Below are 15,048 nucleotides of genomic sequence, written 5' to 3'. Positions count from 1 at the left end.
TAGGTGTCTGTATGTGTACGTGCACAATCATTTGTTCACACTCCAGACAGCATTGAAATATATATATATATATATTTATTAAAGACACATAGTGGCTTCTACTATATCATGTTTTTCTGTGTTGGTACCACATCATTCTCAAATGAAAACCTTATATCTCCCAAATTTAAGAGTATGTAACAGTGTATTTTTGCGAGATGACGACTGCAACTCACTGAATACTGGTCACTTTCCGAGAAACCACAGTGGCCGCAAAAAAACGTGAATAACCCTATCTAGAGCCAGTGTTTGACCAGCCAGTCCATTCTAGACTCCTGTAGAAACTTGGTGGTTAAACATGGCAAACTGTGTAGAGGAGGACTCGCTCCCTCTGTGTTTGCATTGTGTGAGAAAAGAAAATGAAGACACTCACAGGCCTTGGAGTGAAATCCTTTTATTGTTGTGAATTTCCTCAGCGACTTTTGATTGCAACAGAAATGTATAGTGTCATCTGCATATAATGTGATTCCAGTATGTATGACAGCAGAGAAGATTCTCCAACATCCCATTGTATGAATTGCTGTGGTCTTGGGTCAGTATACATATCTGATGATATTTTCAGTTTTTTTCTTATTAACAATTAATTTATATGTATGTATGTAATGTGTGTATATCCAAACCCTGATATATCTTCTTCCTCTATGCCATGAGTCAATCCTACGCACACCGTCCAGCAGCCACAAAAAAAGCACCAAATGTGTATTCATTTATAGCTTAAAATAGTCCCTAATACTATTTCCTCCTGTTTGAGTAACAACGCCCAACTGTAAAGCAGGCAATTACTGAACCTTTTTTAATCATTGAATTATGTATTTGTGGCCTGTTGTTTGTGACTATCGGTGAGGCGCTGGGTATGTACATAGGAAAAAAGGAAAGTACTGACTAAGACAGACACAAAAACACATTGCTGGCTTTGGTCTATTTGTTCACAATGAGAAAAATATAGACTAACAAAAGCCTTATCCTTTAAAAAGTGCCACAGTAACAGTGGTTGGAAAAATACAAAAAATGTTCTTCTGTCTTTGATTTTGCCGACGCCAGTTGGACTACTGTCATTAAGATCTTATGAGTCAGATAACAGTAATGCCACAACCATGAAAACATCCTGCCACCCAGAAAATGATTAATATAGAGATGTAAACCTGTTTCATGGTTACATGGTTACAGCAAAGCCAGTTAAATGCATAAAATGTCTCTCTGGCTATCATACTATGATATCTTTTCCTGATTTCACATGTAAAATCTATTTTGGTCATATACAGAAATACTGAAAACAGAATGGAGACAACGTAAAATACAGTTCTCCAAACATGAGACTAAAGAGAAAACAAAATGTTTAAAAGAATGAAAACATATTTCATGAAATGTCTCATAGCCTGAATGAAACAAGTTGAATTCCTTTACTTTTCGGTCCAGTTTCATAATTTTACTTAGACTAACTTGATGACTTAGATGGATAAATTATATGACCATATGTCAAGACTGTAGTGTAGTGTATAAAACATCCTGTTATAATAATTATATTAAGACAAGGAAATGTTAGCTCTTCAACTGCTAAAAAACATAAACATACTTTCAAAGGTTTGAAACAGTAGAACCAAATAAAGAGGTGTGATAATTTCCTAAAATAACATGCCATTGCCAAATACCATAAACAGTTAATAAACTTAATAATTTCTTTCATGATTGATTTTGAAATGTTGCAAACATGGGGTAAAAGATGATAATGTCCCATTTTAAAGTGTGTGGAACTGCTGCTATTTATTGAAAAAATAAAAGCCAAAGGGATCCCTAGATATATTTTTACCAAGGAAAATCCTGGTTGTTGATAGGGTTTTATATTTCAAGTTAAAGACAAACAAAAAAATGAATTTTTCACTCAGATGAATGTCAAATTAACAACTTAGAAACACATCCACTGTAGACAGCATGTAAGACTTTGGATACAGAAATCAAGCAAGCTACATGACTGTTAAATACAGATTTTGCAACTATAAAAGTTGTCAACATTCATTCACACTTTAGTTTTAAAAAAAAGTACACTTTGAGTTATAAACTGGTAAAGACAGATACAAAAAACAGAATTCCTTTTATAAGTTAAACTTTTATAGGACAGAAATAAAATTAACAGATGGATCTGAAAATAAATTAGCATCTTTTTACTGTTACAGAATGAATTGGACACTTTTGTGCTTCTCCTGTCCACTCTGCTTGTTTTGTTACTGCTGCAGGAAACCCACAAGATGGCACTGTTAATCTCCTGTGATGTCTCCACATCTCACAAACAGCAGCTTAAGTTAGCTGTCACATACAGATTCTCAGTGTAATAACGGACAGGAGTCAACATTAGAAACACATTTAAAATCATGCATTCGAGTAGAAAACTTGACGTTGTGCGTGCGTTTCTTTTTGTGCACTTCTTGTTCACATTCTGTTTGGTCCACTGTGGTTTGTGTAGGAAAATACTACAGCACAGTCATGTTGTCAGGAAGCCTTTGTGCAAGCCAGCCATGTATTTTATACAGTACATACATATTTTATTTTACTACTGCAGATATTTATCTAATGTCATAACCCTATTAGAGCGTAATATAGGTATAAACAAACTGGACTTGAATTTGGACAAAAAGTTGCAATGGGTGAAAGAAATTAGTTATTAAATAGGCCCTTAGATAAAGACCCAACAGCTTTGAGAATTACTTATAATTTACTAGGACAGTTACATGAATCATAAGCATAGTGTAGTGTTTTGATTCTTGGTGTCAGTTATGTCAGGGCCCTTCATAGCAAATAAACTGTTCTAAATGGCCTCGACTCTCCTTCCCCTATCGCTTTGTGGCAATGACTTAAAGCTGCAGTAGGTAACTTTTATAAAAGTAGCTTTGGGTCATATTTGCTGAAACTTTCACTATATCCTGACGGGAGTACATGAGACAGATAATCTATGAAAGAAAATAGGTTCCTCTGCTCCTAAAGGTATTTGTGAGAATCCACCACTTCTGACCAAAAACAACCAATTAGAGCCAAGAAAGATAGTTAATTGAGATTGAGCTAGGATCCCAAAGCATCGGTATTTGACAACCTGGAAAAAAGGTTACTAACTGCAGCTTTAAGGGAATGAACAGAGGGGGGAAGTTTAGAGATTTCCCCTGGAATCTAAAAGCTAAATACAATTCTTCTTATGGTTTTAGTCTTTTGCGTCAATCATTTGTCATGAAGGGAATGACTTGCCATTCTGGGTTTACTGAGCTTTTTTATTTTGCTGTACCAGGTAGGCGCAGTCAGTCACAACGGAAGAATTTAACTCTTAACTATTTACGGATCATGGCAAATAAAAAGCACATTCATATGCAAACCTGTGTCAAAATAAAAACCTGTGAAGATTTCCACCTGATTGTGTTGCAGTGTCAGCCGAGCGAGCTGCATTTACTTTCATGTACTTTGCACTTGTCTGGACCTTCTGTGACATACTGTTATAGAATATGTGACATAGTCCGCTCATTCTAATAAACAGGATTTACATCGACTGTCATTATCAAAGCAGCTTCAGTTTGTCTTTGATAACTAACATAATCAGTGTTATATGTGAGGAAGAAATCAAATATTAACAAAATGTACAGTGTGTTATACAACTTCAGTCCAGAGCATGAAGGATAATTCAAGTAAACTCAGGAAACGTTGGCCCTGTGCAGTGGGCAGTGGCTGCAGTACAAAACCAAACAGAATGGCTCTCTAGTCTTTCCTCCCAGACACCCAAAGACACTTCACCTGCTGTTGTGATCCATCAAGAATCAGTATTTTGTCTTAACTACAGCAAACCTTGTGATGGTGATCTAGGAAGCTTGTTTCATCAGCCTGTTTTCTAGTGAAACCAGATTTACATACAGTAGTATGTAGGAGTAAGTAGGAGTGCCATGCTTCACCAACAATACAAATAAAGTGCAGTGGAGCTTCTTCTGCATGTCATTGCTTCCATACTGTTTTTTTTTGTTTTTTTACCAATCCACAATGACCTTTCCAGAACAAAACCAAAACTTCTCTCAATTGGAGGTAATGCTTCTTCTATACTATAAGTGTTTTGGGAGCACGAGGGTCCTGGATCCTGCAGCAGAGCTTTGAAGGAGTCAAACAGCTTGGGAGGAGCAACCTCCTCTGTGCCTTGTTGGTCACACCTGGCTTGAATCCACACCTAGATTGTGGCTGTGCTTGATTAGACTTGGCTCGCATCCAGAGCCTCCAGCTTTCTAATTATTCAAGAGATTATGCTTGGCAATAAAAATCAAGTGCACCTCTAGGTACTTCACAGACTATGGTGCCAACATGTATCCCAGGGCAGCAGGGAGTCCTTCTTATTTGTCCAGTGACTTGGCAGGGTCACAGTGAGGTTTCATGGGAGAAACTGATCGAGGGTTCCAGCTTGACTCCGTTGGTTTTACTTTCTGAAGGGCAGTCCCCGGGACACTCAGTAGGAAGCTAGGGCAAATAAAGAGAGAGACATTTTGATTGCGGTCAACAAACTATTCCTGAAGCATTGGTTGCAGGGATAAATAGTAACTTTAAAGATATAATATGTAGATAATCTGATGATTATAGCATCTTTCAAATTAATTAAGACAAATTAATCAGTCATCAAAAGTGTGGAAGTCTTGTGTTACTTTGTCCATTCATCTCAGTGTATTTCTTTCTTTGCCACCAGATGACGCCAAATTGAAACAAAATTGAAATCATGCACAGAGTGATTTTAGGTGGTGACCCTATTTAACCCTAAAGTTATTTAATTTGATAATCACAATTCACAAAGAAGAAAATATACTAACTAACTAACTAACTAACTAACTAAATAAATAAATATACACATCATAGGAAAACATAAAAAGTCAGAATAAAGACAGGTAGCCTATATATACATTTTTCTATCTCATAACTCATCTCGCAAACCTCAAACTTGATTATGCAAACTCTATGGGGAGCTTCAGTTGGAAACCTCTGAGCTAAGGATTCAAAGGAAGGATGGGGGGGGGGCTTCTCTGAAGGACACTTCAGCTGTGACACAGCAGGTTGGTGGGAACATGTAATGAAGGCTGATTGAAGAGTCCAGACACAGTAACAGATTTAATGGCTTGGCTTGTCTGAAGGCTGATTTGCAAGGCACCTTCAGAAATCATTAGAGATAATCGGCTGGTGGCGAGGCTGGATTCAAGAAGAGACACGATTTTATAGCTCTGTCTGTTTAGAGGACAATTTGTGTGCCCGAACAGAAACACAGAAGAGACTTAATGTCCGAACTGACAAGGGCCTCTGTTCAGGGAAAGAAGAGAAAGGTTCAAGAATCTGTCTCGTCATAAGGTCACTCCATGGGACGCCAGTAGGAGGAAAGACACTGAACAAAGAGACACTCAGACTGAATGCTGTCCTCTCTGAAGGGCACTCCACAGGGGTGGCAGAGGTATTTTTTGACATATTTTAAAATATATAGGCCTATATATATATGTTTATAATTTCCATGAAATCGATCATCCAGAAAGTAGTGCTGACCAAACATTCGTATCATGGTATTTTCTGGCAGTTTTACTGTATATAGGTTTATAGTGGCTTATTCTACTGTCAGGAGCACATAGAGACATTTTAATGGCATCATGTACACACTGAAAGCTTTGATTCCTATAACTTTCTTTTAACTATATCTTTTATTAAATACTATCGTTAAACCTGTATTTTATTGTGATTTTCATCATTGCATTTTATTTTTAAAATCTACCTTATTTAATTTTTACTCAACTCTGTCTTCTTATCATCTTGTCAATCATATGTGAAGCACTTTGAACTGCACTAAACTGTACCAAATGTGCTATACAAATAAAGTTGAGTAAGAAGGGTATGCAGTTAATTGGCAACGTGGCCACACAATGTTATCTGCTATAAACCTTGTGTGTGTGTGTGTGTGTGTGTGTGTGTGTGTGTGTGTGTGAGTGTTGGACACAAGAAGGCAGATATCAGCCAGAGAGTGTGTGTGTGTGTGTGTGTGTGTGTGTGTGTGTGTGTGTGTGTGTGTGTGTGTGTGTTTGTGCACTTACTGCTTGCAAGTGGTTGTTGTCTGCTCCCATGTTAACGTTGTGTCTTTTCAGTTCTGACTTAATTAAGGCTGAAACATAAAACAAGAAAACATTACATTTCTGACATCTGGTCAGACACTCAAATGCACACACACGGTCACACACCTACAAACACACATACACGTATCAACACACACAGCCTACCAGTGAGCAGTATTCCCAGGAAGATCCAGGCGCAGAGGAAGAGATTTCCAAATACTGGATTGTAGTCTGTGGTCAGTTTGCCCTGAATCAGAGTGAAAATAATCCCAAATATCTGCACACACACACACACACACACACACACACACACACACACACACACACACACACACACACACAGGTCATTAGACAGTTAAAAATCTAATTTCTCTTTACATATTTCTCTCAGAAATCTAAGATCTAATTTATTCCTTAAAGCTATACTAATACTTAATAAAAATGAATGTGACAATGAATCATTAATGTGAAAGTACTACATGAAGCACCTTTAGGACACTGTTGTGAAACTCTGTGATACCTGTGCAAAAGCATTGAGGAGTCCTGATGATGTTCCCTCAGACTCTGGGTAGGTGATCTCCACTCCAAACTCAAAGCCCAGAGGCAGGTAACCCGTCATGAAGAACCTGAGACACAGACGTCAGACTGAGTTTAAATAAAGTCAAAGGATCTGTTTATTCTGCTTAAATATGTGACTACAGCCTCTAAGGATGTAAACCTCAGAAATCTAAAGTAGATCAAAACAAAAAAGGGTATATCTGTTGATGACCTTTTATATGTAAATATCTACACTGCGCCGGCTTCATGCCTACAGCAGGTGTGTTTGAACCTACAACAATAAGAGAAAGAGACAGAGCTCACATCCTGTGTCTTGATTATTTGTTTTGAAAGCAGTATTGAGACGTTTGTCAGAGTAAGACTGATGCAGCCTAAAGGTCAGATGGTTTGATATATGCAGTCTGAATCCCAGCTTCTGTGTGTTGAAAGCAACGACAGACGTTCAGCTTGTTTTAGCAGCTCTATGATCAAAAATGACAAAAAAAAAAAAATCAGGCTAGTCGTACCCAAGGACTCCAGCTGTGAAGAAGACCAGGTAGATGTTTTTGAGGTCCAGAGTGAAGGTGAAGATCACCATGCCCAGAAACGACAGGCCGTACACGATCAGAGTGGTCATCCTGTGAAACAGCAGCACAAACACGTCAGAGGCAGAGACAGTCAATAGTTGACTTTGATTGACAGAATGCAATTCTGTGTTAGTTATTCTCCCAGTTGTGAGACTACTGAGACACATTAAACTAAAGTTTTGCTTGCAGAGCTACAACCTGATCCCAGCCTGACAGATTTGGGCAGGGTCAGGATTCAATTTCTTGTAACTCCCTCCAACTTGACTGTCTCATGTTTCATTTTACTGGAGGATTTGTTTTGTTCTCACATAAGGCTCGGACATATGAAACAACATAATATAATATACTTTATACTAGAAGTATGTGGACACGCCTGGGTCTGTTTCAAGGGTTGGGCCTCCGATAAAGGGAAATCCTAACCCTACAGCAGACAATGATAAATCAGACAATACCTTCCTTCAACTGTTTGGGGAAGTCCCGATCCTGTTTCAACATGACAATGCCAGTGTGCACAAAATCAGGTCCTTAAAGAAATGTTTTTTCCAGTTTGGAATGTAAAAACTTGACTGGCTTGCAAAGAACCCCCTGACCTCAACCCCACCCAACACCTTCAGGATTAACTGCAACGCTGACTGTGAGGCAGACCTTATTGTCCAACATCAGTGTCCGGTAGTGTCCACATACTTTTGGCCATATAATAGCTGAGCCTTCGTTTTCTATTTTACAAATCAGCATTAAATTGGTGGGAAATAGGTTTGAAAAGTGTGTGTGTGTGCATGCGTGGCCTACTTGTAAGTCTTTGTGTAGTCCAGCCACAAGCCGCAGAGGATGGAGCCGACCATTCCAGCAACAACCAGAGTCAAACCAATTCTCCCAGCATTCAACTCCTGGTTCTGAGGAGAGGAGAGGAGAGGAGAGGAGAGGAGAGGAGAGGAGATGTGTTAATATAATCTTTGTGGAAACAAACTGACTAAAAAGGCTTTTGTGATCCTTCAAACTCATGGGATCTGAGCAGAAACACAAAGGTTCTCCTTACAGGTGGACTGTGAGCCAGTCACATGTTCTGTCAGTGTGTATATGGGTGGGGGTTGTTAATTGGGGGGGAGTCAGGGATTTAAAGAGTTTCTGGTGGGAGAGAGTTGTTAAGTCATCTGACAGTTCAGCTGGGAGAGTTTTATAAGTTCATGCAAGGGTGAACATCTGTGTGTGTGTGTGTGTGTGTGAGAGAGAGAGAGTTGAAGAGTGCTTTAGAATGAATGAATCAGTGTTTTTCTCCGCTGTTATGCTTTTTGTGTGTGTGTGTGTGTGTGTGTGTGTGTGTGAGTGTCCATTGACAGTGTTATGGTGGGCAGCAGGCATGCGTGAAGACAGCTAATGAACTCAGACAATAAGCTCATGTCTCATCAAAACCATCAGAAGTTGCTTTGTTCTTTTCTCTCTCAATACATCTCCTCCTCTCTCTCTCTCTCTCTCTCTCTCTCTCTCTCTCTCTCTCTCTTTCTCCACCATGCAGTTTCCATCCACAAATTTTCTGTACATTTGAATCATGAAAAGCTAAATGGTGCAAAAATCTTTTAACCATGCCAGAGGTGGAAAAGAGAAAATCTCCAGGAAGTGACGTAGATCGTTCTGATATTGTGTTGTTTGACCTGCTTTGTGTTTCTTTCTTTCAGCCATAACCTTTAAAACGTGACCACACATGTGGTTGAGGGTTAACACATAGACCAAGTGACAGCTTCGCTTTGTGACTTTTCTCTTCACTACAGAAGACAATACTGCAGCTGCTGCACCTGACCCCGAGGAAGATCCTTTCCTCACTCGCAGACAGACAGGACGACCCACATACGAGCCAACGCTCCGTCAACTGTTAGTCTTGCAATCAGAGAGGAACACATACATATAGATACAACTGTGGGAAGACTGGAAACAACACAAAGTCTTGCTTTTCTTATATATGTTGTATTTGCGTGGACAAGACACAAAACTAAAGGAAAAAAAGCTAAATCAGCGTGTATAGTTAGTACATTGGTACATGATAACATTTAGCTTGTAATGTGTTAATATATTAACATACTAACAGTAAGCAGGGGGACAATCGGTGTCCTATGAGTAACTACTGGCAGCTATGGCATGACCTGTGGGCGTGGTTTAAAGCTAGGTGTTTGTGCTGATGTGTGCTAGCACCAGTTACATAAGAACTGGAGAGTATTACTTAGTAAAAGAGCAAACAGTGACAGTAAAGATGTTTTTGCTCTTCTCCCGACTGGCTTTGGTAAGAGTTTGTAGAAGCTGACCTGATTGGTTGAAGTTTGGCCATGACAGAGAATGATGGAGTTTTATCCAATCACCTGGACGTATTATTTTTAAAGTGCCCGCCCTTCTCTAAACAGTTTCCAACATGACTTCCCAGATGGTTCTGTGTAACAAACCACCTGGCACAGTCAGGTTAGGATTCACCCTCTGCAGACCATGAACATCGGGACCAAATTTCACTGTAATCCATCGAGTAGTTGCCAAGATATCGGCTCTGCATCGAAGTGTTGGACTGACAAACTAACCTGTGGATCATCCGCCTTTGAGCCACTTAAATTGGAACAACTGACACTGAGAACTCCTTAACTTTATCTCCGACTTGGTGTGACTCCGAGCTGTTTGTGTGTTTTACCTCATAGCAGGCCATGATCATCTGGTTGAGAAGTGTTGAGACGGAGTAGAAGGAACCGGTCATTATTCCTGCAGACAGACAGAAACAAAGAGACAGGGGAGTGTGCGGTTAGTTAAACAGTTCTTTCTCGTATACGAAGTGAAGGTTCACTGTAGAAATTATGTTTCTAAACAACAGAAAGACATATAGATAATGTTATAGGAGAGTAACTTTGTTGTCAGACAGCCTGTCAAATGCAGAAGAAGACTAAACTGTCCAGTTGAACGAGAAAAAGAAACGTCAGCCCCACGGCGTGACAGATCGTTTATAGGGGAGTTGTGAAGTGTGTGCATGCCGTTCTCTCACACATGGAGGAGTCATGTGAAACAACATGTGCCACGAGACGATCACGCCAGAAACAGAGTGCAGGAGAACGCTTTCAGCCTCATTCAGCTGCTGTGCTGAAAGTGGCTCTAAAGATGTCTCTGAGTAGCTTTAATGGGCCTGGTGGTCACGAAGGTCACCACACAGAAACCTCTAGTTCTCAGTCCCAGTGTGTTTCTATATCATACAATGCAAGTGTGTGGTCTGAGGGCTGGAGGATTAGGTAAAAACTCCCAACGTAAATCTTGGGTGCTACGCTGTATTTATATGAATTAATTTTAATACTTAATATACAATGTTGTTAAGAATAGTAAATAATAATGAATGAATAAGGCTACAGTATAAACACAAGGCTTTAAATAGACCCAGTGATCTGTGTCAGCTGATACTGCTCGGAGTACCCTTTATTACTATCATTATTATTAGTAGTAGTAGTAGTAGTAGTAGTAGTGGTAGCAATAATAAAAGTATTAGTCATGAACATAATGGTAATGGTAGCAATGATAGTAGTGCTAGTAAGTGGTGATAGTAGGAGAAGTAGTAGTAGTGGCAGTAGTGATATTAGTATTGTAATATTATGAACAATGATAGTAGTAGTAGTGGTAGTAAACAAGGAGGTAAGTGGTAGAAGTAGTAGGAGTAACTTTTCCAGGAGCTTTCAAACAGAAGAACTCTCCAGGCTCATGAACTGCTTTTTGCTGACCTGCCGACTAACAGTTTGCTTATGTTTTGATGATAGTTCAGGAGTCGAGACTTCTTGTAGTCGGTGAAAGTGATTATCTGGATCTCAGAGTCCAAAAAATGCTTTTATAAATTAAGGAAAGCTTAACAATGCTCCCACTGATCTGGTCTCTCACCGTAGCTTATGAGCAGGAGGACAAATGCTTTATTCTTTATCAGGTTGAGGATGGACTGTTTGTAGGAGTAGTCTTCAGGGGGAGAGTCTGGTAGGACAGCCTGGGCGTGACTGGGAGGGAGGGCAGGGCGGTCCGTTATGACTGTAGAAGACACAGAAGCAGTCAAGTTATCTAATGTAGTAAATAAAAAACAGAAACACCACATTAGAAAGAAACTGTGATCTAATATGTGCGGTTAGTCTAAAATGAGAATGGGTGTTTCACCTTCTCCACGCACCACTAAAACCTCTCCAAAACACAATAAAGCATAAAACATTAACCCCTAACCATAGCTTTTTCCTTAAACTAAACCTAATCCTATTCTAATCTTAATCCTAAACTCAAATCCTAATCCCGAGCTGGTCACTTAAAGATGTAAGGAGCAGCAAAATGTCCTCACTGTGGAACGTTTCTGGAATATTTCCACCCTCGTGAGGACATCTGGTCCATGTTCATCCCAAATTGTATCCGATGCACACATTTTTAACCGGCACAATCACATCTTGAACTTTGAATCTTACCATCCCCAGTGCAGAGGTGGGCCTGTGGTCACCTCACCTGACTTTGAGGTAACTGAACCACAGATCTGGAACTGGAACAGATGGCGGCACATATATGCTACTTCCCATGAGGCAAGGCAAGTGTGTGTGTGTCTGTGGGGCGTACCTATAATCGTGAGGATGAAGAGGCCCGTGGAGACGGCGGCGGTGCCATAGAACATGATGCTGATGTTGCGACCCATCAGTTCAATGTCGTCGGGCGTGTTGGGAACCAAAACTGGAGGCAACAGGAAGCCAATGGCTGTTCCCAACTAGGGAGAGAGACACAGAAAGACAGAGAGAAAGAGAAAGAGAGAGACCGAAAATACTGTTTACTTACTCTGCTATACTGTGTTTTATTATATTGCACATTTAAGTTGAGTGTTTGGTGATAACATCTTTGTTTGTGTAGCATTTTTAAACTGTGATGTTCAGTTATATTAATATATAATAATATATATATTAATAATTTGATTTAATTATGTTCTGTTCTGTCAGTCTACTGTAGGTCTATTGTACTTCTTTGCAGTCAGTGTATTGCCTTATATTCTGTTCTGTTAGCCTTTTTCTCTTCATTTATCCTTAATTCCTTGAATAAATTATAATTTAATATTAATATATCCTAATATTTATATCATCTTATATTCTACTGGCTCCATATCTCCTCTGTTCCCTCTTCCCCCAGCTCTCCCATGTGTCTCCTCTATTCTATTGTTATTGTTGTGTTATCTATTCCACACAAGGTCTAATCCAAAAACACACAATAAAATATCACTCAATAATCAATAATCAGCGGCACCCGCACACACTGACTTGGTTCCCGAGCACTGCCGTGGCGCACGCAGTAGAGACCTCCTGCGGTCCGAACCACACCGAGGCGATGCGCGACGGCAGGCCGAGGATGAACACCTGCGCCACGGAGCAGACGACCTGCGCGGTGACGGTGACTCCGAACAGCTCGGGGCTGACGCTGGCGCACTTGAGCCAGGCGCCGACGCAGTTTAGGCCGGCGCCGAGGAGGGCCGTGACCCGCAGACCCCTCCGGTCCAGCAGCCAGGTGGCCGGGAAGATGAGCGGCACGTAGACCAGCATGTAGACGATGGAGAGCCAGTCCACCTTGTCGTTAGTCACCCCGTAGTAGTGCGTGAACACGTTGGTGATGATGCTGTACTGGATCCACTGGAAGGCGTTCACCAGCGAGTACAGGCTGAACACGGCGAGCACGGCGAACCGGCGCCGGTACAGTCTCGTCTCTAGACTATTCCCCTCCTTCTCCCCTCCTCCTCCTCCTCCTCCGTTGGGCAGCATCGCCTCTCTTTCATCCGGCGGTACCTCTTTCTCTAGCTCCAGCGCCCGGTCCGTGTCTGCCTCCACAGCCCGGAGCGTCGCCGCCGCCGCCGCCGCAGCTGCGTACGTCGGATCCGCGCATCGCTCCGCCGCTCCGTCCAGCTCCGGACTCTTCCTGGCGACCGCGATAGCGTCAGGTGCGCCAGTATCCGCGCGCAGATGCTCCTGCACGAGCTCACCGGCAACCATAATGCTCGTTTGGTCCTTTTCCTTCTCCTCTCTTCTTCCCCCCACGTTGTTGCAAACAGAGAGATGAAAGCGACTAGGGGCGAGGCAGGAAGCGGTGAAACGCAAAACAAAGCGGTTTCCTCATTCGGTTACTCGTGGATACCGCTACGATGCTTTAGAGAACATGGCTGACTAGTATAATAGATAAAGATAAATAGATAAATATTAAAATAATCTTCTTTAAGACGCACTAATCATGGTAAAAAAAACCGCTCCGGTATCTGCTCTTCCTCCTCTTCGGCTTCTCTAAACGAGCGTGCTCCCCATCTGCCCGCCCGGTGCGCGTCTGCCTCCGCTCGCCTCTCTGGGTCTCACTATCTTTTGTTCAGCCGACGCTGACACACGGCCTTCCGATGCCGAGGAGCCAATAGAAGAGCAGCTGTAGTATGTTGTACTACTTCCCGGGTGTATGTGAATGTAATCGGTGACCATGTGGAAGATGGGATCCCATGATGCAACACTTTAGAGTGAAATATAAGCTGTGTACTCTCAAAATGATTCCTGGTATAACCATCCACATATAATTAGAGGTAGAGATCAGTAATCATTCAGTTTAATTAATGAATTGAGTCTGTTATATCACTTTCTGGTATTAATAGAAATGAAGAATAACAAATGTATCATTATTATCAAATAAATGCAATTAATAACACATTTAATTAAATCATTATATATGAAATATTACATTATAATTGAAATCTTCTTGGATATTTTAACAAAAATGTCACTATTTTTCATTGTAGGCCTGTTTAAATGTCAGAGTACACACTAAATTAAAGATAACATTCATCATTTCTTGAAGACATGATCAGCTAAATCCTGCAAACAATCAGTGAATAACCAAATGAAACAAATCAATTAAAATGACCAATATAAACCCTGTGCCTCCCCTCAAGTCCCGCTCAGGCCTGTAATGTTGCTGCTTGGTCCATATACAGTAATTAGTCTGCCCATATGTTCAGGCAGTTTATCTGTTCTAATCCTAATTATAGTTTGACCCAGTGGGACTCCATCCACTGCAGCAGGTACAAACTGCAGGTAGAAGTCTGATCCCACATTCACATGTATTATACACACATTTCATTGTTTCACTGATATGTGTGCAAAAAAAATAAAAATAGGCCTGTATATAGACTTTGTGGACTTTACTTAACCTGTTGGGGTTTTTTTTACATTAAAGTGCTGGCAAACAAGAAACAAGAGTAAGTAATAGTCCACAATGATAGGCACTTGTACTTAAAATCTTTTTGTTGTAACACTGTCAGATCAAATAACCTCTGACCTCAGTGTTGGTTTGGTTTGAGAGGAGAGGAGTGAGCTCTCACTCTGTCCGTGTTTTCTGGTACCAAAAGCTTGGTACTGGCCAGTAATGGACACGCACACACACACACACACACACACACACACACACACACACACACACACACACAATCACTTTTCAGCACGTTTCACCTAAAATAAAGAGAGTGTTAACAGATTTGACATTGTGTTAACCACGTTTTTATGGAGGATCAGGCTGTAAGGAGATATATTGTGTTTAAAAACATCAAAGATTGGTCCCATACAATATCTCATCATGGTCTGAAGTCTGTATTTTAAAAAGTAATCATAATATTTGTGGGCTTTTTTTTCTGAAGAGCAAATGGGAACAATAAGTAGAACTGACATATCTAACACAAAAGGGGGGAAATACATGTCTATTTTATTTGAATAATTTAAGACTCTGTTTTCAAACTCTCGATGGAGTAACTCATC

At 40.6% G+C, this 15,048-nt stretch overlaps 1 protein-coding gene across 1 annotated transcript; it reads right to left on the bottom strand.

Moving 5' to 3' along the window:
- Positions 1 to 417: 417 nt before the first annotated feature.
- Positions 418 to 15,033, bottom strand: flvcr1 (FLVCR heme transporter 1). Its single transcript, XM_051408412.1, has 10 exons — positions 12,532 to 15,033; positions 11,846 to 11,990; positions 11,141 to 11,281; positions 9,921 to 9,988; positions 8,045 to 8,148; positions 7,196 to 7,306; positions 6,652 to 6,757; positions 6,297 to 6,408; positions 6,114 to 6,181; positions 418 to 4,512 (listed from the first exon to the last, which is right to left on the bottom strand). The coding sequence occupies exons 1-10, from the start codon at positions 13,252 to 13,254 to the stop codon at positions 4,414 to 4,416; spliced, it is 1,677 nt and encodes a 558-aa protein (XP_051264372.1). The 5' UTR covers positions 13,255 to 15,033; the 3' UTR covers positions 418 to 4,413.
- Positions 15,034 to 15,048: the final 15 nt, after the last annotated feature.

This window comes from Dicentrarchus labrax, unplaced genomic scaffold, assembly GCF_905237075.1.
Source record: "Dicentrarchus labrax unplaced genomic scaffold, dlabrax2021, whole genome shotgun sequence".
Classification (NCBI taxonomy): Eukaryota; Metazoa; Chordata; class Actinopteri; family Moronidae; genus Dicentrarchus; species Dicentrarchus labrax.
The sequence above is the reverse complement of the archived record's forward strand: the minus strand, read 5'-3'. Positions and strand labels throughout refer to the sequence as shown.